The sequence below is a fragment of the Geospiza fortis genome, unplaced genomic scaffold (assembly GCF_000277835.1).
Source record: "Geospiza fortis unplaced genomic scaffold, GeoFor_1.0 scaffold447, whole genome shotgun sequence".
In the NCBI taxonomy this organism is placed as follows: domain Eukaryota; kingdom Metazoa; phylum Chordata; class Aves; order Passeriformes; family Thraupidae; genus Geospiza; species Geospiza fortis.
Genome location: NW_005054467.1, coordinates 762,479 through 788,535, shown reverse-complemented (window position 1 = coordinate 788,535; position 26,057 = coordinate 762,479). Strand labels below are relative to the sequence as shown.

The following is a 26,057-nucleotide window of genomic DNA, read 5'->3' as shown; positions in this document are numbered from 1 at the left end:
GATTCCAAGCCCAGGCACAATGCTTCCATCACTTCTCCCTCCACTGTCGTTCCAGAGCTTTCTGCTCAATGTACAAGGTTTATCTGCCTGAATTTTTGACTTTTTAATCAGAAGGCATCACAGACATAGGACAAATGGGATAAAAAACCGCGGTTTCACTTCCAAAGTAAATTAATACAAACATAAATATCTAGACATAGAACCTAGCCCCACATACTATCAGTTTATTCCTTATTTTGAAAAATACAGAGATGAGATGAGATGAGATGAGATGAGATGAGATGAGATGAGATGAGATGAGATGAGATGAGATGAGATGAGATGATGAGACCTTCACTCCGCTTCTTAAGATTCACATACCTACAATCCTGAGGCACACCTCCTACAAACACCAGCTCTATTAGATCTCACCAGGTTTTTGTAGTTTTTGTTTGGTTTTGGTTTGTTTGGTTTTTTTTTTTAATCAGAACAAAGACATAATCACAACCAAGAAAATATGATAACTAGATGTACACAGAGTTTGGTACCAGAGATGATCATGGTCTAGCTACCAGTGATTCGTACTTTCAAGATTTCCCCATGACTCTAGAAAGAAAGCGATCAAAAAAACCCGGCATTGCTTGGCAAAAATGTTGTTTCAAAATTAAACAAACTATGTTTTACGTCAAAGCTTGCTTTAATCAAATATACCAAGGTGGGTTATTGAAGAATACATGAAGAGCTTTGCTTTAGGGTAAATTTAGGGAGGACAGCCCCAAATGTCACCCTAGGACAAGTCTGTTATGACTTGCAGTCAGTGCTCTTTTGAATTATACCAATCTACACACATCGATAAAAAAACCACCTGACTGTTCTCCTGGGACCAGCCACAAGAAGCTGTCTATGCTTCTGTCTCTGGCTACTCTTCTAGACCCCCATTCTAAATACGGTGTCTTGGTAATTACTGTTTTGCCTTCCAGGTATTTTTGATACCTCCACAGCTATGAATATTTTTTGAGTACCTCTAGCACATAGATAGTGTAGCCCAAAAGCAATGAATCTTTCAACAGTACATTTCCTGTGTTCACATTTCCTCTCTTCCTATCATATGTTAACAAAATAACTCCTTATGTTAAAGGTGTAATTGAGAGGTTAAATCAATTTCTAAATTTTTTTTAAAAATTAATATTGATTCAATGTCCCAATTTGACATACACAACTCCATTAGATGGTAGCAACATAATGTGGTCTGACACAGTGAGACCCTTTTTTTAGAGGTGTAATTAAACACTCAACTTTTTTTTTAGGGCATCTCCATGTATGAGTACTAACAAAAAAATATACCCTTGTTTTGTTGATTATTTGAATAAGAAGAAAATTTGTACATAAAATTTTACCATACCCTGACAGTCCTTCAAGCATTTTTAAAATAAAAACAGTTTCTTAGTGCAAAGCATATCTTCAGGACAACCTACAGAAACTTAACCATACTTAATACAGCTGTCAGGACTGTACTTACATGGAATTATTCTTATAACTGACCTCGGTTTTATGTGTGTACCCTGATGAGAATCAAGACTGAAGAAAAAAGAACAGGGAAAGAAAAGAAAGTAGAAAAAAGAGTACAACAGTTAAGATACTGCACTACTTTTTATATGCACTATATCACCAAATTCAGTGGATGTATTTCAATATTTGACATTACTACATCTGTTAAAGTTGATGCCAACACCACAGCACCTTTTGTAGTGAAAGTCTTTTTTCTGTCACTCATCATCTCTTAACTATGTGAAAATAGAAGGGTCAAATTACACTCTGGCATATCCATTTCTATTCATTAAAGCAGCCAGGTTTTACTGCACACAAATCTTGAGAAACATGAGACAATGAAAGAACATGCAATTAACAGAGAGTACTTAATGTTATCTCTACTCAGCAGCACCAAGTGCCTGTAATAGAGCAAGTCCGCTGTAATTCCATGAAAGATAAGATTTATATATCCTAGCACTTGTGTTACACACTGATGAACAACATAAAATTGACATAATGGTTCTTCAGGGCTACAAAACGTGTTTTCTTTTGCAGTTTAATTGACAATGACTACATTGACCTTTTCTCTATAATTGTAACTACAGTAGAGCAATTAGACAAATCGTCACCTCTATCATTTCCCACACATAACATGCAAAAGCAGAAAAAAGCAGACTGTTAACCACCTTTTCATGCTGATGTTACAGCAGTACAATATTTTACACTTGCATACATGAGTGAAAGCTGGAGTGAAAAAATTTGTTTAAATCATGTACTTCAATGAATCAAAAGTGACAACTATAGAAATGAAATAACTAGAAATACTTAAAATCCTCTGATTTCCCAAATACTGTGTCGTAACTGAACAATTGCACACTTCACTATTACTAAAATATTTTTTATGACAATTCACACTTTCACTTATATTTTGGCTCATTTAGAGCCCCTGTATTGTAAGTAACGGTAAACTAGATACTTCTATACAGACATTCTAAACCACCCGTGCATATCAAAAATACTCAGAAATTTGTAACATTTGGATTTTACATCCGACAATTCAGTATTAGAGCTGTCTCCTTGTTTTTCATTCCCTCTTCTCTGCAGGTATTTACTGTCACCTCCAAAGATGAGGTAACAAAACAATGCAACACTTTGTGCCGTGCTATTATTCAAAATGCCCATGATTGTTACCAGGAAATTGTAGAGTTTCTTGTTTTAGAAAGGGATTTCTTCACAAGATAGAAATGCACAGCTACTAGCAATGTTGAAAAACATTGAAACTAATCTCTTATAGGATGTGTGTCACTAGGATTTGAACCCTGTTTTAAAAAGTAAAATTGTATCAGTTTTTTAAGACTAAGTTCATAATATAGACTTTATAATATATCATTGAGTTTCACTTCATATTTCTAGAACAGGGTTTGATCTTAATGTATAACTAAGTCTGGACACTGTACATTTATTAGTAAAACGTCTATGTTGAAAAATATCTTCTTTATGGAAGATTCTTTAAAAAAATTCACTTTGATGTTCCTGAACAAACTCAGCATAACATGCATGAATATATATATCTTTTATAATATACAGATGTTATCCAATATTCAGTATTTCAAAGCAAAAATATTTTGAAATTTCAGGAAAAATTAAAGCCTTCTATTGAACAATGAAACCTTTATAAAGATAATTGTAGAACATCACCTCACTGTATGTATTTGTTGTAAGAATTTGTTTTCCAAAAGAGGAGGGATTTTGTGCAACTTTTGTTTCCAGACATTTACAAGCATACCACTAGTGAATGTTGTTTTTTAACCTGAACATAGCTGGGTTACCTATGTAAACTATACCACCAGTGAATTTTAAAATACTGTAAGCTGAGAGCTGATATTCAGCCGAAGTACCTAAAAATTATTTCTTTTTTCTGTAGCCCTTTTAACATGCAATTGAACAATATATATGAATCTTATATGACACGACTTGCTATAATAAGATAGTTTTAAGCAAGTTTCTGTTTAACACCACTGTTCTCATGGCACTTGCTGAGAAAGACTAATTGTGACAGGCAATAAGCAGGATATGAAGAAGGGTTTCTAAGGCCTTCTCTCCTGATAAAATAAGTAGCATAACTAGCAGTCTCAGAAAGAGAAGCTTTACTTTGCTCTGCAATACTTTTTAACCCTTTGAATGCTCATATTTTTTAACATTGCAGCTGATCTGAAGCTGCCCCTTAAACTCAATCAATCTAGAAGAAAACAAGTCTCCAGATAAGGTGGGCATAGGTTGGATTCAAACCCAAGCAAAGACCTCAGCCAGCCCAGTTCTAGATGCAGATACACCACTGGCCAGAGAGGTCCCATCCAATCAATTACCTGAGCCCAAAGCCCCTGTGAAAGAGCAGCCTTTTAAACTCATTGCTGTTTGCTGTGTTGTGTCATGTGTCTGTCTCCTATCCACAACTCCACATAACAGTATTTCAATTATCTTTTTTCTGGACGCTAAATGCAAAACCAAAGCAAACACAAACCAACATTATTTTTCTTGGAAGTTTATACAGTTTTAAAATAGAATGGATTTTAGTGGGTTTATGCTGAATTGAGGGTTGAATATAACCTAAAATTTCTGAGTTACTCTAGCTATTATGTAAAATCAAGAGGATCCATTACATTTAGCTCCAAGCTACAATAATTATTGGCAGTTCTGTTGCTACTGTCATCAAGAAGAGACCAGAAACAGGCAGGAAAGCAGTCCAAATGGAGACCACTGAGAACAACTAGGTTACACAGAATGTATTTTCCTTTTTCTCCAGTTGCCCCAGGAGAGTCTAATATCATTTAAAATTCCTGACACGGTCTCCCAGGCCAGAAGACAATTAATGGATGAAAGCTTGAGCACGCACTTTTTATTTTCGCCCTGCTGAAATGCCAAAGGATGGCACAAATTTTCTAAGCTAAATTCTGCTGGCTAATATTACTACGTCTGAAAGTAGAAATGGAACTACAGTTTGCAATACAGATTAGAGAAACACTTTAGGTAGCAAATGGATATATATTTTATACAAGCATAAAATATATTGCACGTGAGAGGAAAGGCATCTTCTCAACACAGCCTGCGCATGTCCAGATTTAAAGGACCGCGTTAAAAGAAATCAAAACCACTACATACAGATATGCAAAAAAAGAAACCACTGAAAACTATCAGCCAAAAGAAATACACAGATTGGAAGAAAATAGAGCTGTACAAGGTAAGATCTTCCACTTTAAGTAATTTTCCACAGTATGCAAGTATTTTCAGTATCAGAAAAAACTGCATGAATATTTGAATGCCATCTGACAGGCCTTTCTAAGTAACATTTAGTACACTTTTCAGCCTAACAAGCAAATTGTTATGCCTTGCTGATAAAAAGCTCCCAAGAGCAGCATGGAAAAGCAAGTTATACAATAGAAAGGTATCTAGTCTTCAAGAGTAAAATTTATCTGAATCAATTCAATAAGGACATAAATATTTTGAGAGAGGATATCTTCTCAGTGACAGTAATCAGAACCATAAAAAATTAAGTTGCTAGTCTCTAAGTCGATTTATGTATGATTTATGAACACGTTGAAAATATGTTGGAATTAATGTATTTCATATGCCAAACTTAGAATTATTAAGGACTATGAAAAGCCTTTTGTCTCCTTTTAGTATTGTGCAAATCAAATGCATCTCCCAAATTTACTCTTCCAATCCACGTATGGCTGGAGTTTTTTCCCGTTTATATCAGCTCATGCTTGATTTTCCACATTGAGACAAATTGTGCAACTTCAGTAGCCTTGAAAAGGACTTTCAAGGTGCTTAGAAATATGAACTGGCAAAACTGCATAACTCCTAATAAAGGTAAGCTAATAGCAACATGTATCTGGAAAGAATGTGAGGAGGGCAGAACAATTCGTAGATAATCCACTATACACACCTGTGAGTTTGAAATTCAGTTTTATACATTAATTCCCATTGTTCAACAGTAGATGGAGAACAAAAATTAGCCTCTGGCCTCTGTTCTATTCTGCACTGGGCAGGGTCCACAAGCAGCTGATTAATCTTTCTGGCAGCCAGGCTTTTTAGATGCTGCATCCAGTCTCAGGTTTTGAAACAAAGGGTTTAGCATCACTAACTCTGGGTAAAGTCCGACTGAAATGTACTGTAGCTCTAGCAAAAAAAATATGACTGATATGTTACTCCTTGGGCAACAAATTATAGTAAATCAGACTTAGAAACTTGCCTAGATGTAACTCTTAGGATTTCCCTAAGTCTTCCTTAAGACTTCCCTAAATAGGAAGCATTCATTCATTCAACACCTTTAGCAGACCTACTCATATGCAAAAATCTATTATTAACCATCCAGATAATATATTATGTATGTCTGTGTATATTTGCATACAAAAAATGAACTATAAAGGCAAAAGCATAAACTTCAAGACACATTCCTTTTGAAAGAAAAGTAACAAAATATAACTAAAAATCAAAATCGTTCCGAAACTGTAACTGCACTGATCTCAAATAACCAGTTTTATTTGTGTGTTACTTTAACACACAAATTTGTGTGAAACCAGATGTATCATGTATGGCTTGTTTTTCTGCTGACTTCTGTAAAATGCTCATATAGAAGTATATTAGTTAATTTTACCAGAACAGAATTAAAATATTAATCATTAATGACTTGTCATTTCTATTTGTGAAAGCTTTTTTCCTAAAACTGAATGGAAGAGAAATCTTTTTGTTTTACTATACACAGGCTTGGAAAGGCTTTGCAGGTAGGTTAACATTTCATTGCAGCTTGCCTTCCCTCTGTCTATAGGAAACTTAAGGAACAAGCCACAAAAACACTACTGGCAGTGTTTTGCCTCCAGACAATTCTTTTTTTTAGGAGTACCTTTCATTTACTAGAGATCCATATACTTCATTGAAACACCTCTACTAATGACCTGCTGGCTGGTGTTGGTAAATCTGGCTAGCTACAGCATGTCAAGAGGTAACAGGATTTCTTTTCTCAATGGAAAGAGAAGTATCACTGGGTAGAACTAAGCAGACCCAAGAAAGCAAAGGTGACTCTTACCCTGTGTGAATATAAGCAGCTAAGCACAGATGGAATTTTCATTAGAAAAAACGATCATGTGAAAGGCAACAACCACCTATAAAAATGTTCTAAGGTAATTGAGAAAAAAACATGCAAATTTGAAATACAAAGCACTAAGAGCAGGTAAACTAGTTTTATTTTAATTCTATCCTTTGGAAACAAGACAGAAAGTCCTGTTCCCATGTCTCATGTTCTGGGAGGTGTTGCAAGGACAGGGGGGAATGACAATAAATAGAGGGAAAAAAACACTGTCTTTGGAAACAAATTTTTTGATACTGCGCTGCAAGGGAGCAGAAAACAAATCTCAGTCTGGAGTGACTGGAACTTGGAAAATTTTTTCCAATGCACACTATTTGGAACTGCTCTTAACTCTCTGACTACCACAGACTCACAACCATCTGCTAAATGCCACAGGCTAGACAAAGTAGACTTTATCAGATAAAGTGAGAAGGGGAGGGAAAATTAAGACAAGAAATAAAACAGAGTAGGAGGTAATTGGTACTGGAAAGACATGAAAGAATGAGGGCAATACACAATTTTTCCCACTCTTCACTCTAAGTAGTAACATCAATGATGCTGATAGCAATATATCTCTAATTCCTTATGGGCCTTCTTCAGGACTTCTTTGACCAATGCATTTTCCAGAATGAGGAGATAATGGTCTGTTCAACCATGTCATGACAAACTTTAAAAAATCAGAAGCAGGCAAGGAATATGGCTGCTATGGTGGATCTCAGTTCATGTATCTCCATCTACCTTGACAATCAAAATACAAACTAACAGAAGAGGTTAGTATGAGAGTCACGGACTGTGTAAGTTTGGAAGAGGCCTGGAAGGCACCTAGAATCCTTGTCTCTAAGGAGGAAGACCCCATAGCCTCCCTGGGCAACTTGTGCTAGTAGTCAGTCACCACCACAGTGAAGAAATGTTTTCTGAAGTTCAGAGAGAGCCTCCTGTGTTCCAGTGTTTGCCCACCACCTGTCACTGAGCACCACTGGAAAGAGCCTGTCTCTGCTCTCTTTGCTCCCTTGTTTCATGTGCTTACTCACACTGAACCTTCCGTTCTCCAGGCTGAACAGTCCCAGTTCTCTCAGCCTGCCCTCACAGGACAGCTGCTCAAGTCCCTTCATCTTATTTATGCTCCTTTGCAGGACTCTATCCAGTATGTCCACACCTTCCTTGTACTCGGCAACTGAGAAATGGACATAGTATTCCCAGCGTGCCAGAATGACAGAAATTATACAAGTTATAAGTGAGATATAAGTATTTTTGACAGCGAAAAATTCAGGCTCTATGTAATAACTGGGCAGGATTTTTCCTGTCCTTTCTGTCTGTATAGAACTGTGAGGACTGGGAACACTCTGCCCCTCTGAAAGCTAGCAGGACAAGCTGGCTGAGTCCTAGCTCCCTTCAGGCACATGGAGGTGAGTATTTACCAGTTTCTTCTCTACTCCATGGGACTAAAAACTAGATTCATGGACTGAAGGAAGTCTCAGACCAATTCACCATGGTTCTGAGAAACAGCAAATCAAGATCACAAGGTATGAACAGAAGTCAACAAGATTTCAAGCAGAGAGACACAGTTTTAGCCTTTCAAAACTTTTATTATTTGTGTGGCTTACTAGTTTTTCCCTGACTATATCCTATAGGCATCATCATGACCTCTACTTTAAACTACTGTTTATTTTCCTCATTACATTATTACTGCACTTTCAGGGCAGTATTCTATAATACTGCAAGTTATTCATTCTGTCAGCTCAACTTCCACTTCATCACTATCTTCCTCTTCCAGCTGAGTACAACTTTTCAAAGGTACATTAAATTACTGTATCCTTTACAAGTCAGTACCTATTGGTTAATCTTGAATTCTAAAAACAAAATGTCCCTGCATTTAACATCACAGAAATTTCAGAATACACCAGTTTTCTTTGGTTTTAACAAAAGAAAAGCAGGGGTCACTGAGTAACCTGATCAGCATTGAAGATAATTAGTATGCAGCATCTGACATATTTCCTGTTTATATGATTGCATGATCCCACCATAAGATAAGTTTATGCTCACCCACACATACAAAAAGAAAAAAATCCCCACCAAATAATTGCTTTTTTTTTTTTCATTTTGAGCTTAGAACTCATGCAGCAGGAAACAGCCTAAAGTGAAATTAGAACATGGTTATGTTTCTTTTTAGATGGTATTTATACTGTATATACTGACAGGCTCTAAACAATACAGTCAGTGCAGTAAATCATTGGGACACCCATTCCTTTTTCTCTCTTTTCAAGTACTGTGCCTATTCTGACTGCATGGCATATTATAGGTTGCAACCTCAGAATATAACAGTAATTGCAACGAAGACTACATCTTCTTTTCCGAGCCATGGCAGGTTGGATATTTTTAATTTTCTGTACTGCTTTAAATTATAACACTGGAAGTATTTTATCTTTACAGAAATTATATATATACACAAAACCTTTCCGTTTTCATGATGCACTGAGGAATTAGATTTATAATACACTGTCATTTCCATGCCTTCAGGGAGCATTGCACTTTCTTAATTTCTGTAAGGAATGTCATACAGAAAATCATCAAGCCACATTTTGTGTCAAGTCTGCCATTTTTAATTATTAGCAACTAAGTTTAAGAAATTTCTTCTTTGGTTTAACAAGTGCATACCTATCTCACAGAATTTTTTTTTATGCCACAACTCATAAAATTGTTTAGGCTGATGCTCATCCCTTGCACTAAATTACCAACTAATCACAGGAGATATTTATCATCTCAAGTTTTTACGTGAGAATTGTCAGACTTAATCACCTTCCTCATATTTTCACTATTTACAGACCGTCATTTATCATACATTTCAGCAGTGTGACAACAGTGGACTATTTTCCCCATTTTTCAAGTATGTTAAGAAAGACAAAAGCATGGCAAATCATGACAAGAGCTTCAAAGTTTAACTATCTCTGATAAAATCCACTTCCACCAAAAAATGGTCCCTAAAAAAACTATTTCTTCTAATACCAGTTTTATCTCAGTTATAAGTAGAATTAGCAGGCCAAAGCTAATAAATGGAAAGTTACACTTAATTATATAAAATGCATTCTGATTTTTATCATCGGTTAAACTCTGCAGAGAGTACGAGAGTGATCCGTTCTAACCAAATGTTTGTAAAAATTAATTTCTTTGGTAACAATGCTGAAGAAACAGCTCCCAAAAGCCTTTATAAAGTAGGTTCGGGCCACATTAATAGAAGCTGAAAGGATGATTAACACTGGTAGGATTAGTGATTTCTGGGGTAACTGCTGAGATATGTGTGGAATCATATCCCACATTCTTTTTCCACTGCACAGATGAGTAAGAAAACATTTAAAACAAAGATAACCAGAACAGCATAAATATATGGCCTCTGCTTGATTCTGGAGGAAGTTCATCCTGAACTCGTGGGCATGAAAAGTGCAATTCTCACACAATACTGCACAACAAGAGCAAAACTAGATTATGTAAGATATCACATCACTGAAATAAGGTATGAGTGACAATGCCCAAGTCAACCAAAGGAAACACTGAAGCATAAATGCTACCTCAGCATTCACAGCATCACAAACTGAGCTGTGGGGGATCCATGCTTGGAGCAACTTGTTCTTTATGAACTGCACCCCATGGAAAAAAACCCACAATGGAGCAGTCCTTGGAGAACTGCAGGCCATGGGTAGGACATATACTGGAGTAGATTGTGCAGGAGAGTATGGAAGTGTGGGTAAGAATACCTTAAATGCTTCCAGCTGGGCACCCAGCTGCTTCTCAGCCCCCCTTCTCAGCAGGACTGGGTAACAAAATAAGACGAAACAGGCCTGTAGATCAGATAAGGAATAGGAAATCACTTGCCACCTATCCAAAACAGACTTGGTTTGGAGAAACTGATCAAGTTGCTAATTAGACAGAGCAGGGCAATGAGAAACAAGAACAAATTTAGAAACACCTCAGCTGCCATTTTTTGCTGGGGAAAGTTTACTCCCAACTCCCTTTTCTCTGCTCCCAGAGGGCAATGTGGAATGTGGGTTACATTCAGTTCACAGTACTTTTCTCTGTTGCTCCTTTCTTCTCATATTCTTCCCCTACTCCTGTGTGGGTGTCTCATTTCACTTTATCCCACTACTCTGAACTAATCACAAAAGGGGTGTTTTTTTCTTTTTTTTTTATAATCATTAAAAAAAAAATACAAGACCCAGAACTTAAAGTCAATAAAGAAAATTGCCATGCTTAGGTGCATTCTTTGTCCAACTTACATGCTTTGTTCCGTATTTTTAAAAAAACTTGACAGTCAGTCTCAAATCATTTCACAAAACATCTGCAGGGTAAAGTGGATTTTCCTCTAAATTTAATTTAAAAGTATGACATTCAAGAGAGTAAGTAATTTTAAAAGTAAAATTGATTTGTGTTACATTATTTCAGTTTTTATTGAGTTCAAGTTTTTAATGCAGCTGACTAAACACCTGATAAATATGCAGAGTACTCTAAGGAGATCTCTCAGATAATTCGGAATAGCTGAAATTAAATTAGAATAAAGAAATGCTAGTATTCACCTAGAGTGATTCATGAAAAATACTGTATAAAAGTACAGTTATTTTCTGGAAGACTTTACTATATCCACAAGCCCAGATTATACGATATTACAGGAATAAGTATCAATGCTCTTGAAGTACATTGCAACTTCAGTCACATCTAAAGTGATGAATACTAAGATGCTATATTAGCATTGTAGTCATCAAAGTTAGAATGGACATTTTTGATTAGGAAAAACATCAGCAAGATGAAAGCCTTGAATTCTTCCTTTAGAAGCAATTTCATTAAAATAATTTCCACATCAAATATCCAGAGACTTTTAATTTCGGGAGGAAAAAACTTTTTCTTTTACTTTTCCAGAAAATAATTCTAGTGCTCACTAACCTTGCATTTTATTAAAAATACACTGTAAGAACAGAGCTACTATTGTGATGCTCACATCTGCTAGTGAAATGCTGGGGCATTCACATATACCAGCACCTCTGGGACTAAACACATTGAGCTGAAATAATCTTCAGCACTGTATCTGCTACCCACAACAAATCCAGGTCTCATCAGAAGTTCCCAAGGCTGATTACATGGATTTACATGAACTCATGGTAGGCAGTAAACATAAAATTTTGAACACTTCTCTAATGTATGGAAGACCACATTAACAAAATTTATTCTACTAAGTAACAATGTGGAAACCCCAAAACGCTCTGTGCCAACAACTATGATACCCAGGTCTGAGAAATTTGCAGTGCATTAGTGACCTAGTCAAATAAAATAGATGGAGACTCTCTGAAGGCGAATTCTGCTTTCTCCTGACTCTGAGGCTGTACAAACAGTTTGATTTTCAGGTTTACGGTCTGTTTCCATGTTTCCACTGAATTTCTTTTGCATGTTGACTTCCCGACTGCTCTCCTTGTGAAATGTCTGTATTTATAAGTTCCTCTGTCCTGGACTCCAACTATAATCCTCACCAACAAATCTTAATCATTACAGTGTGGTTAGACTGCCCCATTACACTGCCTACTCTGGTTTATGCATAGTGGATTTCCATGGAAACAAAAAAGAAGAAAGAGCTATTTCCTCAGAAATGGAATAACAAGACTACGTCCAGGTTTTCCATCTAACAGCTTGCTAACAGCTCAAGGAGGTGCACATTAAGGCTTCTCCTTCCCCCCATCACCAGTCAGAAGTCCAATGATGTTAGCAATATCACCACAAGGTAACTAAGCAAAATTCCCACTGTTTTACTGTGCCATGGAGATATTGCGTATCATCCTCCAAGTCACAACCATAACTTGCTCTTAACAACATCCAGATGGTCTGCAAATCTTAGCACCTGCCATCGAAGTCACCCACAACGTGTGTAATAAATTACATGAAAAAAAAAAAATGCAGCTCTCGTGAGACATTATTACAAGAACATGTAGCACCACCTACAGAGGAAGAATCAAAGTTCTTAAATGGCTGCAAAAATATTGTCCTTTGACTGTGAAACTAATTGATAATGTTGTATTGCAGGTGGAACCTTACCCCGGGTGACTGGCAGTGCCATGGCACAAAAAAGTCTCACTGTACCTGTAAATGAAGTTCCTTGCCTTAACTGCATTATTCTTTTCTTTCTAAGAAGAAAGATAGATATAGTAGGGGCTGGCAAACATCTTCTATACAAATATTATACAAATATAAGGAAATATTTTAGTAAGACAATGACTGAAGCAAGCAGAAACACTCTTAAGATTTCACAGTCACTGCATAGCTTTTAAATGTCTGTCCCTAAGTGAATTATGTAACACAGATGTTGAAGTGAATTGCAACTCTCAGTCCACAGTGATGAGATTCACAAAATAAAGTTAGACTGTCTGCTGTTTGTCTCCTGATCATTATGGATATAATAAATAGCAGATGTTCCTCAAACTATTAAAAAACCCACATACCCCTGAAAACTTTGCCAGCACATCATACTACATTTCCTGAATCACTCCGGATTTGTTCCCACAAAACATTTATTTCTAGATGTTCTGGTTTTACTTCATCAACTGAAATTCAAAGGAACAAGGGCAGTGACCATAAAAACAACTTCAAGGTGATAAGGTTACCGAAAGCAAGCTTCAGAGTGCATTATTCACCTCACCATGTACAAAGAACTCAATCCTTTCTAATTGCAAAGACTTGATGTAATCTACTCATGATGCATATGAAAAGAATTTGCAAGCTTGGTTTTGTTCATATTTGAAAGAAGTAGGATTTTTTCTATAACAAATACAACCTATCTGAAAAACAGTTCATGAAGCTTTAGAGTGAGCTTTTTCCTTAATTTTAAAACTAATGTCAGGAGTATCTCAACTGAACATATTTTTTGCCTTAGGTAAATGATTTTTTTTTACTGTCCCACATAAGATTTTTAGATGCATATGTTCAAAACCAAAAAGAGCTCTAATCAAAACAGAAACAACGGTCTTCATCAATTCTTGCATATGCAGAAGAATCACAGCAACAAAAATCTTAGCAAGGGCCTGCCAAGCAGAGCTCTTACACTCTGAAAATTTAAGTTATTTAAGAAGAAATGTAATGATCACAGGATTAACTCTAACACCATGTCACAAGCAAGACAGGACTCTAAGTGTTCTGGAGTTATACTCTTGCTTATGGAAAGAATTTTAATGGATTTCTAGAAACAATCATGAAATCTAAAAGAAAGTTTTAAAAACATTGACTTATTTCTGCCAAGCCATAATCAACTGCCCTTAAGAGCTACTTAGCTCTTTTAAGTTATACTGGTATTTTAAAAACCTTCTAGTTTTCTTTCACACTCAATATTATGCACAAAAAAATGGAGCAAAACAGTTTTCCAAGGCTTTAAAGAAGCCTCAGCCCTCAGCTCTCTAAAGTGAGCAGAACACTGTCCTTTTAATTTGAAAAGATCTGGAACACAAGTCCTATGTAATTGGATTTCACAAGTAAACCTGCTTGATAATGGTGTGGGGAGCGGGGGAGAGGTGGAACTAATATTTATTTTAAAACAGGAATTGGGAAAAATGTTAGACTGCTACTATCTAATATGCACTGGAAAGATATCAAGAGACAGAATCTCCTCTGACATTCCCTCTGACTAGGAGCCACCCAATGGCATATTAAAAAAAAAAAAAAGGTTAAACTTAAATAATTGACTAATTTACTTAATTTAATCTAATTTGCATTTTAACCCAAGCACTTGAACAGTCCTGTGAGTTTTTGAAAGCTCACCTCTATTCTCAAATGGGTACACTCAAAATACTGCGCTAAACTGATGTTTTATTCAAATAAAGCCATATAGTTGTATCATATTCCTTTTATATAATTTTCCATTATTCTCAATTGAGCTTTTAGGAGGAGTAAAGCAACCAACTTTATTCAGTTCAGACTAGTATTTGGAGTTTCGTGCCACATTTAAAATAGGAAAAATTTCTGAATTGTCAAATAACTGCTTCAGATTTACAGGCATTCGTTATTTTCTAAATTCTCTCCTTTTTTTCTTAAACTAGAAGATAATTAAAATTTACAAACTTTAATTGTTATATTAAGTACTAACAAGTAAAATCAGAAAAAAACATGAAATGGAAAACCTTAAGAAACAAAAATAAACAACTAAAACTTACATACAAAAGCAGATTATCTGTCACTCCTTGAAATGGCTTCCTTTTCTTGCTCAGATTCCCAATTCTTATAATTCATACTCAGTGTGAAGTTTTAGAGTAATATGCATTATTAAAAATTATTATAAAATATATTACTTATTATTATAAAATACATACTTATAGTAATTTTAATAAAGGATTTTCAAGAACAGTTTGACAGCAGTTCAGATCAAACTTAGCAGACTGCCATACTCAAAACATCCAAGCAGATGGATATATGTTTCTAAGTACCTTAATTAAAGCCTGAAAACTGCCTGGTTTTTTTTATTTGAATTTTTATTTTTATTATTTTTTCTAGCTTATCCTGGAATTTTCCAGTCACCTCATTCTGCATGTGAAAATAAGGCCCTACAGACAGAAAGATGAGGCAACTAAATGCTTTCAAAACCAATGAAGTTTCATCAAAGGTCTGACCTAAACAAACAAATCCAAAAAATGGTCTTAAGGGCTAAAAGAAGTAATGGCAAAAGTTACTGGTACTTCCTATTGAACAAAATGATGTTTGATTACTTTTAGAATACTACACTTTCACCAAAGTCTGAGCTCACCGACACATCAGTACACCCTTAATGACTTTTGAAAACCTTGAAAGCATAACTTATTAAAAAAACCAAAAAGTAATAATGGGAAAGAAGTACAATTGCTACAACACATTATTCTGGTTTATACAAAACTGTTTTAGAACCCCTTTCTGTTGTGTCTTTTTCCTTTTGTTTAAAGCAGCAGTTATAATGAAATAGTAAGGCAGAAGTAATTAAAAATATTCTTTCCTGTGTACCCTCAGGCACTGACTTTGCTCAATTTTTTGTTTTTTAAAAAAAAGCTCACTTTTAAAATTCTCATTTTTCATCTGAACTGTGATATAACTATGCATAATCTTTGTCCACATACTTGATGTTGAAATAAATTAGTTGATCAAAAGACCAGAATACAGCAGGATACAAGGTATTCTGGTCAAAAGGAAAAGGCTAGGTTATCATTTAGTGCCATTCTTCCATTCTGATTCTGAAGTTCTTTGCAAAAAAAAAAAAAAACGAAAACCAGCCAAACAACTTTGCTTTCTAAAAATACAAGAATTCCACTTATTAATTCACAACCAGTTTATTTTTACTTATATAGTCAAATATATGCTTGATTGTTTGAGTGCATATAAATTTATTTAAATCCTGAACACCTACTGAATTGAATCAGTTCAACAGCAATTGAACATTTTACTTTGTACAGAGCACATTCTCATGAAATCTGCATTAAACAAATTAGTGCTACCATCTGGTCACAACTAAACTGTTCTCCGTTGCAGAAATAGGCAAATACTCCACAAAATAGGTGTCTGGATGATTTACCCAAAACAAGCAAGAACAAGCACTCAGCAAACACTGTTTGCTTTAATCAATCTCCTCCAAACCCCAAGCCATGAGGAATTATTCTCAACTAACAGAACCAGTTAAATTTGCATTACACTGCTTTTGGATGCTCTAATGAAGTTACCTGTCATTAATGATCCAGTTCAGACACAGATTGAGAGAATTAAGGTTTTTGCATCTCTTTACTATTTCCATCACGGTTTCATTGTCCAGTTCTGTGATATGACGCAGGTCCAAGCTTGAAAGATTTCTTAGCTATTGAGACAAATATGAGAGAAAGAAATAATCTGAAATTCATTCACATACATAACTGTTGAAAAAACTGTTAATTTTTTCGGAAGTTGCACAGTATGTGCAAGCTAGTCATGAAAGATACTACTACTGTATCTTTTACAAAAAGCAAACATACCAGAGATATTCACAGAATTCAGCTGGAGCAAAGTTGTGATTCAGGCACTCAGTTACAACATAAAATCCAAACATTCTCACTCAAGGTGTGATACAACCTACAATAAGGGCCTAGGCCCTCCTCCTTGTAAATACATGGAGTGTAAGATACCAAGGTAAAATATCAACTCATTTAGCCATAGGAAAAATAAGGCATGGAAGGAAGTGAGACAGCATGTTTGTGCTTAGATTCTAATGAATGCAATTAACGACTCCGGAGTATAAGGCTTTCAAAGTAAACAAATAATACAAACTCCCTGGGAAATACAGTAGTTACACTGTAGTCTCATCTGCACAGTTATCAATAACAGATTGGATATTCTAAACAACAAAATTTGGAGTCACAAAACAATAGGATTAGGAGTTATGCACTAATTAAACTGACTTATTCCTAGTGTTAATCATTCCTGTGTTCTTCAAAAGCAAACCCTTTTACAACTTTTATGAGTTATGGATGAAAAAAAAAATTTACAGACTTCTTCAGTATCACTTTAGTCATAATAACCTCCAAGTACTGTTTGCTTTTTAAGCTGTCTGAAATAATCTCTGTTATACTCTGGAAAAATAATTGCATTAGGCAATATTGACACTTTAATTAAATTTACTTTCCCTGTAAGAGAGAAAAAATGATCCTCATCAGTGATTTAAGTCACTAAGGATTTCATTAGGTAAAGACATCCAACTGAGATCACATAATTGGTCCACTTCAGTAGTTAATTATTAAGTCAATGTATTTAGGACAAGTGGGTAGGGGGAGAGGTGGCAGCATGAGCTGAGAAGAAAAGAAGAAAGAAGAGAAAAGGACTTCGAATGTAGGTAGCCTTCCACAGAAACTGGAGTTTTGTTCTTTTTTAACAGGTTCCAAAAAAAGCTGAAGATAAACTAGACACCTTTCCCAAAAATTCTCCAAAACAAGCATAGTATCAAGAACCCTCACCTGGGAGGAACACCTGCAGGGCACATCTACAGAATTTAGGACAATAATATTTTTATTATTATGATACTACCACAGGTATCACTGTGGAGGTAACCTGCTGTATTGCCACTGAAATTCTGAAATAAACTTTTTTGTGTATTAGGGAGCAGGGCATACAGTGATTGATACTGTGTTGGTAAAAGAGACACCTTTTACAAGCTCTGTCTATTTTCATTTCATACATACTGCACCAGCATGAAGTTTATCTTCTATGTGCCAAAAAAAAGCTCATAACCAATTTATCTTTTTTTTTCTGCATAAATTACAAGAAGGGCAAGCTTTCAGCAACTGTAAATTTCCCCACCTTCATACAGCTATTCATACTAGATATTTCAGCCTTTAAACCATGCAGTCAATAATGTGGTCTATGCCTATGACATATAAAATACACCTGCTGGACAATTCAACAATAAGTGTATGTTCTATGACATTAAACGACTAAGGAGACTTAAAAGACAAGTAGGAAATCCTCCCACTTAAGAAAATCCCAATCTTTCTCAACAGCATTCTCCTTATGAGAAGATGACAATACTGGTGATTCTTTTGCCATTATTATTAATTACAGACCAAAACATACAAATACACACTGAAGTATCAATGCATGGTAAGGGGGCCAGTGATCCTTTAAAAATGCCTGAAACTGTGGCTTCAAACTAGGTAAGAGGTAACAACCATATATTATCTACCTCAATGATCCAGCGACGAATGCAGCAGAAAGCATTTGTGGAAAAAAAACATCGGCACTGCATGGCTAGAATCAAAAATTAAATTGATTTCCAAGAATTCCTGTCCACCAAATTAATAGGCTTTTCAAGGTAGATTTTTGTCCCTTACCATCACAGCAGAATGATCACTCCCTCATTGCTTCTTTCCTTCACACTAGTAATATTCTATCTAATATTATATTCAATATAGAGTAACTCAACCATCACTTGTCTTTTTTACTGTCACATTCCTTCATTTTAAACACCTGACCTACTTGACAGGTTAATTCTCCTTTTTCTCAGGCACAACATACTCAATGAAAAAAACCTTTGTGTCTTAGAAGTTTGAAGAGACTGTTTCAGATTGATACATACTCAAGTATAATATCGTCTCTACAACTTCGAAATTGCCATTACAGAAGTGTCAATGGCTTTCAAGACCTGCAGAACTGAATACACACTTGCTCTTGAGACAATTTTGGATCAATCTGAATATGACTGTGAAAAGAATACCTCCCTGCCTAATTAAGAGGTATCAACATCCCATTATTGGTGAGAGAATTGCAACAAATGTGCATGTAATAATTTTTCATTAAAAAAAAAATATATATACCTTAACGACAAATTTCATACTTTATATATTACCTGAGAAGTAATTTTAGGGGAAGAATGCTACAATCACTACTATGAAAAAATTGAAAGAGAAAAACACTAACCCTCACAACTAAAAGTAGTATGATATTAAAAAGAAAATACAAACTTCTCCAAAGTAGACAATTAAAAAACAGATGCTAGACTCCACAATGCGTTCATAAATTCTGATATTAAAATAGTGTACCTTTAAACAGTATTTATTCAAGAGAAAGAGGATATTCTGTGACTTAAATACTCAATCTTACAGAATTAGGGTGCATAGTATTTTTCCTTTTGTGGTTTTTTTTTAACCAAACTTATTTTGTTCATGCAGCAACACCATTTTACTGAGCAATTTCAGGGCCCTTCTTCTGCAGATATCCAAGCTTTTCTTGAAATCTTAATTTTATAGCTTTGCAAATAAGCATGCTTCAGCAGAATTTAAACTTTGAACTCGGCTACCTCAGTTAAAATGCTTTAATGGTAAAAGAAATATTTAATCTGACAAAACACACAACGCAAATAAGTAGGCAGAGGGCTTAAAATATGAAACAGAAAATAGCAGAATTTTTTAAAAGCAGCAACGCAAACTAATTTTGTGTGATACTTATAAACACATTCTTGCTGAAATTACTGATTATCACTCACACAAAAGTAATGACATCATTACTTTTGGATCTCACATATTTTAAAATATGCTAAAACCTTTGGGGTTTTTAAATACTTTGGTTGGTTGCCTTAAATGAAATTTTATGCCAAATGATATATTTGAAGATTCAGAGATTATCATACTGTTTGTGTGCTTGAATGTCATGCAATTAATAAGATTTCTATCTTGTCTACTGAAACTTGGAATACTAAAATATGTGCAGTGCTTTACGTGATAGAAAATTACTATTACCATTGGGATCATAGGTAATTTTAGGGTGGGTGTATCAACTCCTGTGAATATTTAGATGTTATTGTATAGAAATAGCTAATATAATGAATACACAGATTTTTTCCCATTGCATGCTTCCACAATTCTTGTAGAGGTATGCTGCCCTAAAAAGCATAGAAGAGAACAGAACTGTAGAATCATTTAGGTTGGAAAAGAACTTTAAGCCTGAGTCCAATTGAAACCTAGAACTGCCAAGTCCGCCACTAAACAAATCATGTAAGACTAATCCTCTTCAGTATGACAGCCAAATAATTTCAGAAGGAAAGTCCTTATAAGGACTTAATGAGCTTTAAACTCAGACCTTTTGCTAATTAAGCTTAATTTTCTTGACACTCTGTGTATACATGCCTTCAGGGAATAAACTGCTCTCTGACTTAAGTCTCCAAAAGCAACTGTATGACTGCTGGAAATGAAAAACAGCAACGTGAAAAAAAATTGTAAACCACATTCTTTGAATTGTAATGTCAATAGAACCTATGAACTATTTTTTAAAAAGTCACTCACATTCATTAATTTTTACTGAAGAGCTGCCATAACTGAACTACACAATTTAGATATACTGTGATCCTAGAATAGTAATCATACATGGCCTAAAGATTTGGAAAATTATTGAATAGTTACAAAGGAGACTAGTTTCCCAAAGACTGATCAAAATGTTTTGCATATTAATAAGCTTTAATTTCAATTCTTAGGTACTGTGAAACATTAAGGTTCCATTGCTTAAGTAACAAACAAGCAATCAATAACTCCGTTGCAAGGACAAATATTTAATTACCTCTAGAGGAGGGACTTGCAGGCACATATAAACTGCACATGTAGTATCTGTGTTACAAGACTCATTTCCAGTTTATAAACTATGACAGTTGCTGTAGAATTACATTTTTACTGATTCATAGTTTACATCTTCATGTTATTTACTTGTCAAGTACTCCTAATGAATTTTTCTGGAGCGGTAGAGGGGTAGTGGAAGTTTCCTAGATCCAACATTTTCAAGCATGCAGTCTTCTCTGCAATGTCTTTTTCACTTCATTGAAAGAAATGGCAGTTGGTTAAAACCATCTAATTCTTCAAAATAGGAACAAGAACCCCTTAAGAGGGACACATTTAACTTAATTCAACAAAATCATCAGGTTCAGTTTGACAAGATGCAAAAATGTTCACTTACACAGCACCATATCAGGTAAAGTTTCAAGCCAACACTCATGAAGAATGTCCCAGAATCACTGTATTCAAAAACCCTCACTTAATGCCTTTTTCCTGTCATTGGAAGACTAATATTTAAAAGGACACATTACTAAAAACCAACAGATTGAAATAAATCATATTTCATCTTATGAAATCCACCTTATAATACAAATTGATTAAGATACTGCTTTCTCCATACCTAGCCACAGAACAGCAATCATGCCCTTAGTCAGGAAGCTTAATGATTTTAAGATCAGAATGCATGCTGAAATACTACCATAAAAAGAGCACAAAGCAGAACACCTGGTGTCAAAACAAATCATTCACTAGAAAGAAACCATACATTACCCCAGTTCAGAAAGGCTCTTGTAAAATCAGTCCTGTCATGTGTAGATCATCATTATGTATCTGTCACACTGATGATGTCTACACTGAATGAGCCCAAAAATTTGCTCCATAAATCTAAATTTTGATTTAATTCATACTGACCACCAACTCAGACACAGGTATCACTAAGTTAGATTGGACATAGGTAACTATTATGAGATGAAGAAGTGAAGATCACACTATCCCAAAAACAGTTCTTAGATTAACCGTCTTCATGCATTGGTGATTAGCAGAATAAGTCAGAAATTTTTTTCTGTTGAGGTTCTGTGCAAGGATTCATACATAAATAGATATCTGTAACAAAAATTACCAGATAGTCTGTCAGAAATACATGGTGTAGAAGCACAGAGTATACTGCTATAAAGCTATTACACTTGCATATATATCAGAAACCAAAGGAAGAAGGCAAGGAAGTGGCCTGGTAATAAAATTATATCTAGATGTCAAGATCTGCTGATGCCAGCTGTACAAAGTCTATTAAAAATGCAACAATTAAACTGCTGAGAAGCAATTACCACAACAGGGGAGGAAAATGCCACTGCTCTTGAGGTCAAAGATGTAACACTACAAAGTAACTACCTCACTAGAAACAATACAAAGTTTCTTATTCCCACACAGTTAATGAACACAGATTACCCTTCTGGCTGCTCTGTGCTGAACACAATCACCTAATGTGGACCAGCACTTTTCACATTTGTGTGGATCTTCACACTTACAGGAAAAGCAAAGTAAAAAATAACCAGGGATAAACTCTTGAGAGACAAGGATGTGTGGATGGAAGAAAGAGTGCAAACAAGAAAAAAATTATACACAGAAAGCTAATTAAATAATAAAAGATAAAACAAGAAAACAGTAAGTGGAGATGTGGTGAAAACAGAAGACAAACTAAAACACCATACATGTTCTTCCCGCCTCCACAGAAATGACACAGCTAAGTGTTGGACTAAATACTCTGATGTCATGGAGGAGGTCATTCACTTCTTTTGTAACAATGTTTGACACATTAAAACTAAAGGAAAATGAAACACATTCAGGTCATCAGAACAAACAACTGGTTTCAACTGAGAGTCTAACTGTCAGTTGCATATAAACACACTCCTTTCTTCCCTTCCTTTCTGTGTAAGTATATGAAGTGCCTCTCATCTTACCCAATAATCATTATTTACTTTATGAGTATTTTTTTCAGTTTATAATAACTTCAAGGAAAAAAGGCACCAACGTGACAACATGGTCTTGGCTCAAAAAGCAAATTTTTTTCTGACTGTCGTTGTGTTCAGTAGAAAAAGAGTGAAAATAAATCCTGAATGTTTCTTCTTTCTCTTAAGTATACAACACTTTCTCTTCCATACCCCACAATTAGCTATTAAAAAAAGCTCTGCAACACAGCAGCATTGTAATTTAGAAGTTTTCAAGTGGCAGTATTTTTATAGAGAGCTAACGTTACTAGGGGGAAAATACAGTAATAATAAACTACTCAATTTTTATACATCCATCAGCCCCAAAGCAATTTCCCAACCGAGGCCACTGACTGCTGTTATCTCCAGTTTGCACACAGGAAGCAGGACAGAAGGCAGCTAGCTCTGCACAGCCTGGAGGGACACACTCACAGGCCACAGAGAGCAAACAGCAGATTCCACATTCTCTAGTAACTTCAGACTGGAATTACTACTAAACACTTATGAAACACCAGTTAAGTACTCAACACAAAACCAACCACAAATGGTTAGAACAAAAAATTATGTCGTCAACAGATGAATTCTGGGAAAGACAGATGCAGCAGATAATGTTACTACTTGCTACAGGTCTTTCTAAAATGGCTGTCCCCATTTTTCTTACAAACCCCCTTTAAGTATTGAAAGGTTGCAGCAAGGTCTCCCTTGAGCCCTCTCCAGGTTAAGCAATCCCTGACTTTCAGTGTTATCACATCACTGTCTTTGCAGTATTGACAGCCTACAGAAGTTGTACAGATACAGCTGGAGGGAAGGAAACAGAAATACCTAAATCTCAAGTCCCAACATGCACCAATTACTTACAAAGTAATTACATACTAAAAGTCTAAGCACCCTCTTTGATATTTTCTGAAGGACTATGCTCAATTGGGGTCGCTCCAATGTAAATCAGGATTTCTAATAATTTATTATTATTAACACATGAAAATCAGAAACACATTAATAAAAAGTCAAGCTCTTGACTCTTCTCAAACTAATAAATGTGATTATGAAGCCATTTTGTTGAAGGATAAGACATCTAACATTTATTAAATACTCAATAAATCTAGGTCAGAATAATGCAGTAATCAAAACATGTAGCTGAAAAGTGATCTTAGTGGAAATTTCCCACCAAGCCTTGGACTACATACCCTGTCTATGTAAAATGTCTAACTTTTGTACCTCCTATATTTATGTTGTATATATAAACATAACCTATAGTTATATATAGGTAGTTTTCATATGATATGAAAATATTTGTATCATTTCTTTCTCCAACAGACATGCACACCTTTTACTCATCACTTCACAGTGATTTCGAAATTGCATCCTTTGAGGTTGTATAACTTTGCCATACAAATTAATTTCCCTGGCTTATTTCTTTTTGCATGTGTTCCAAAATGTTTTCAATTCTTCTGTATCTTCAGCTAAGCAGCTCTAAAATTATGAAAGTAATTTACTGATATGCTGAATGGTTCTGTATAACAATAGGAGACCTTCACAGCTGCATCAAGAAAGCCTTTGCTTTCACCAGCCACACTCCATTTTCATTAAATATGCTCTCTACTTCCTACCTCAAGATCTCTTTAACTATTTTCATGTTTGCATGATACCTGGATTTACTTTCAGTTACAAATTTTAATTAGATGGTGTTTGTTCACCTTATTCAAGTCATCCATTTTATTGAAAACTTTAATTACTTTCTGCAGATTCACTAAAGTAAGTTTTCCCACACATCACTCACTCCTCTTATGCAAAAGAAAAAGGGAAAGAAAATAAAATGTATCTGTCACACTACCTGTGTCAAATAAGAAGATGAGTATAGTCAAAGTGTATGTACACAGGGGGTACACTTCTGGAACCAGAGGTCTGTCTAAATCTCTTGCGATTAGAATTTTGTATTTTAAAATGGAATTTTGTTTTGTTTGCAATAGAATCAGCTGTAATTACATATTTTAAAGAGTTTTGACCTGAACGTCACTGTTACTTGTGACAAAATGCATAGTCCCATAAATATATTTTTGGTAAAGTGTTATTATACAGTGAAATCTAAATAACGCAAAGTTCACTCACTTAATCATGTTTCTGTCCATGTCAGTGCTACAAATCATACACATAATCTTATCCTGGCTGACAGCTATGACATAGCTGTAGTCCAAAACACTAGTGACTAGCAGAAAGTAGTTATGATACTTACATTGGTAAGGTGAATAACTCCTTTTGAAGTTACAGAGCAGCCCATGAAACCAACATACTGCAGCTCAGGGCAATGTTCAGCAAAAGCTTTCACCGACTGATCTGTCACCTACAGAAAAGATAAACAGGTAACAGTTGAATAGGTGATATAACCACGTACTTAACACAGCTTAAGAAATTTCTAAGCACCATTGGCCCACTTAAACTTTTAGTATTATTATTAGCACTACCATTATTTGTTTCAAGAGTTTGAGAGAGATTATTGGGTTTGCACAGTTATGCATGGACATATATACATGAAAATTAGGATGAAAAAATATTTCTGGCAGAAGGCAGAGAAAAAAGAAACACAAGACAAGAGATGACAGCCACAAATTCAGATCTTGCTGTCATCCTATTTATGTGCAAATAACGCAAGAGACAATTCTATTCACTATTTTCATAAATTATATACAAAAATAAAAATATAACAAATTAGTTATTGTCATCCCGTAGACTCATACTATACCCATCATTGACTTTGCAAAGAATTTGAATTGTGTGCTATCTTGAATTTATATGCTTTGTCTTATATTTCTTTTTAACTAAAACACAGCAACTGAAGATTTCAACTTAAAAGTAATATTACATCTGTTTCTCACATGAGACTAGGTAATCTCATGGCAATATAGCACTGTGTCACTTATCAGACAAATGGAGATGTTATCTAGTTTATTACTGAGATTTATTTGTTTATACAACTATTTTTCATCTATAATTAAGTTTGTTTGGTAAAATTGAATAACTATAAAACACAATCTATTGTATAAATACATTGCTTTGTAAATAGACTAAATAATCAAAAGCAACTTTGTGAAGAATGTAATACTGACATAAGTACACTTAGGACACCTACACACCTTCCTTTAAACAAGTAAGGTTTGTTTTCTTTTTGATTTCTTTTTTTTTTTTTTTTTACTCTGAGAAGTATATATTCCCAGTGCAAATGGCAGTAATGAAAAACCATATACTGACTGTGGGAAAAAGCCTGTATTTTCCAGCTACATGGCTCAGGAATGTCTCATTGTGTCTGGAATCCTAACTCCTGAATGCTGAGAACATTCAGAATTTCTATGGATGCCTTCCTGTTCCCACAGAACCAAAAAGCAAAACAAGTTTAGAAAGATGTAG

General features: G+C 35.0%; 1 protein-coding gene across 1 annotated transcript in view; it reads right to left on the bottom strand.

Annotated features, from left to right (window-relative positions):
• Positions 1-26,057, bottom strand: part of FBXL17 (F-box and leucine rich repeat protein 17) — a 263,870-nt gene that overhangs the window by 167,297 nt on the left and 70,516 nt on the right. The window contains exons 5-6 of the mRNA XM_014309924.2: positions 24,889-24,996; positions 16,336-16,466 (exon numbers count right to left, since the gene is read on the bottom strand). Of these exons, the coding sequence (XP_014165399.1) occupies positions 16,336-16,466; positions 24,889-24,996 (239 nt within the window). The remainder of the gene's footprint in view (positions 1-16,335; positions 16,467-24,888; positions 24,997-26,057) is intronic.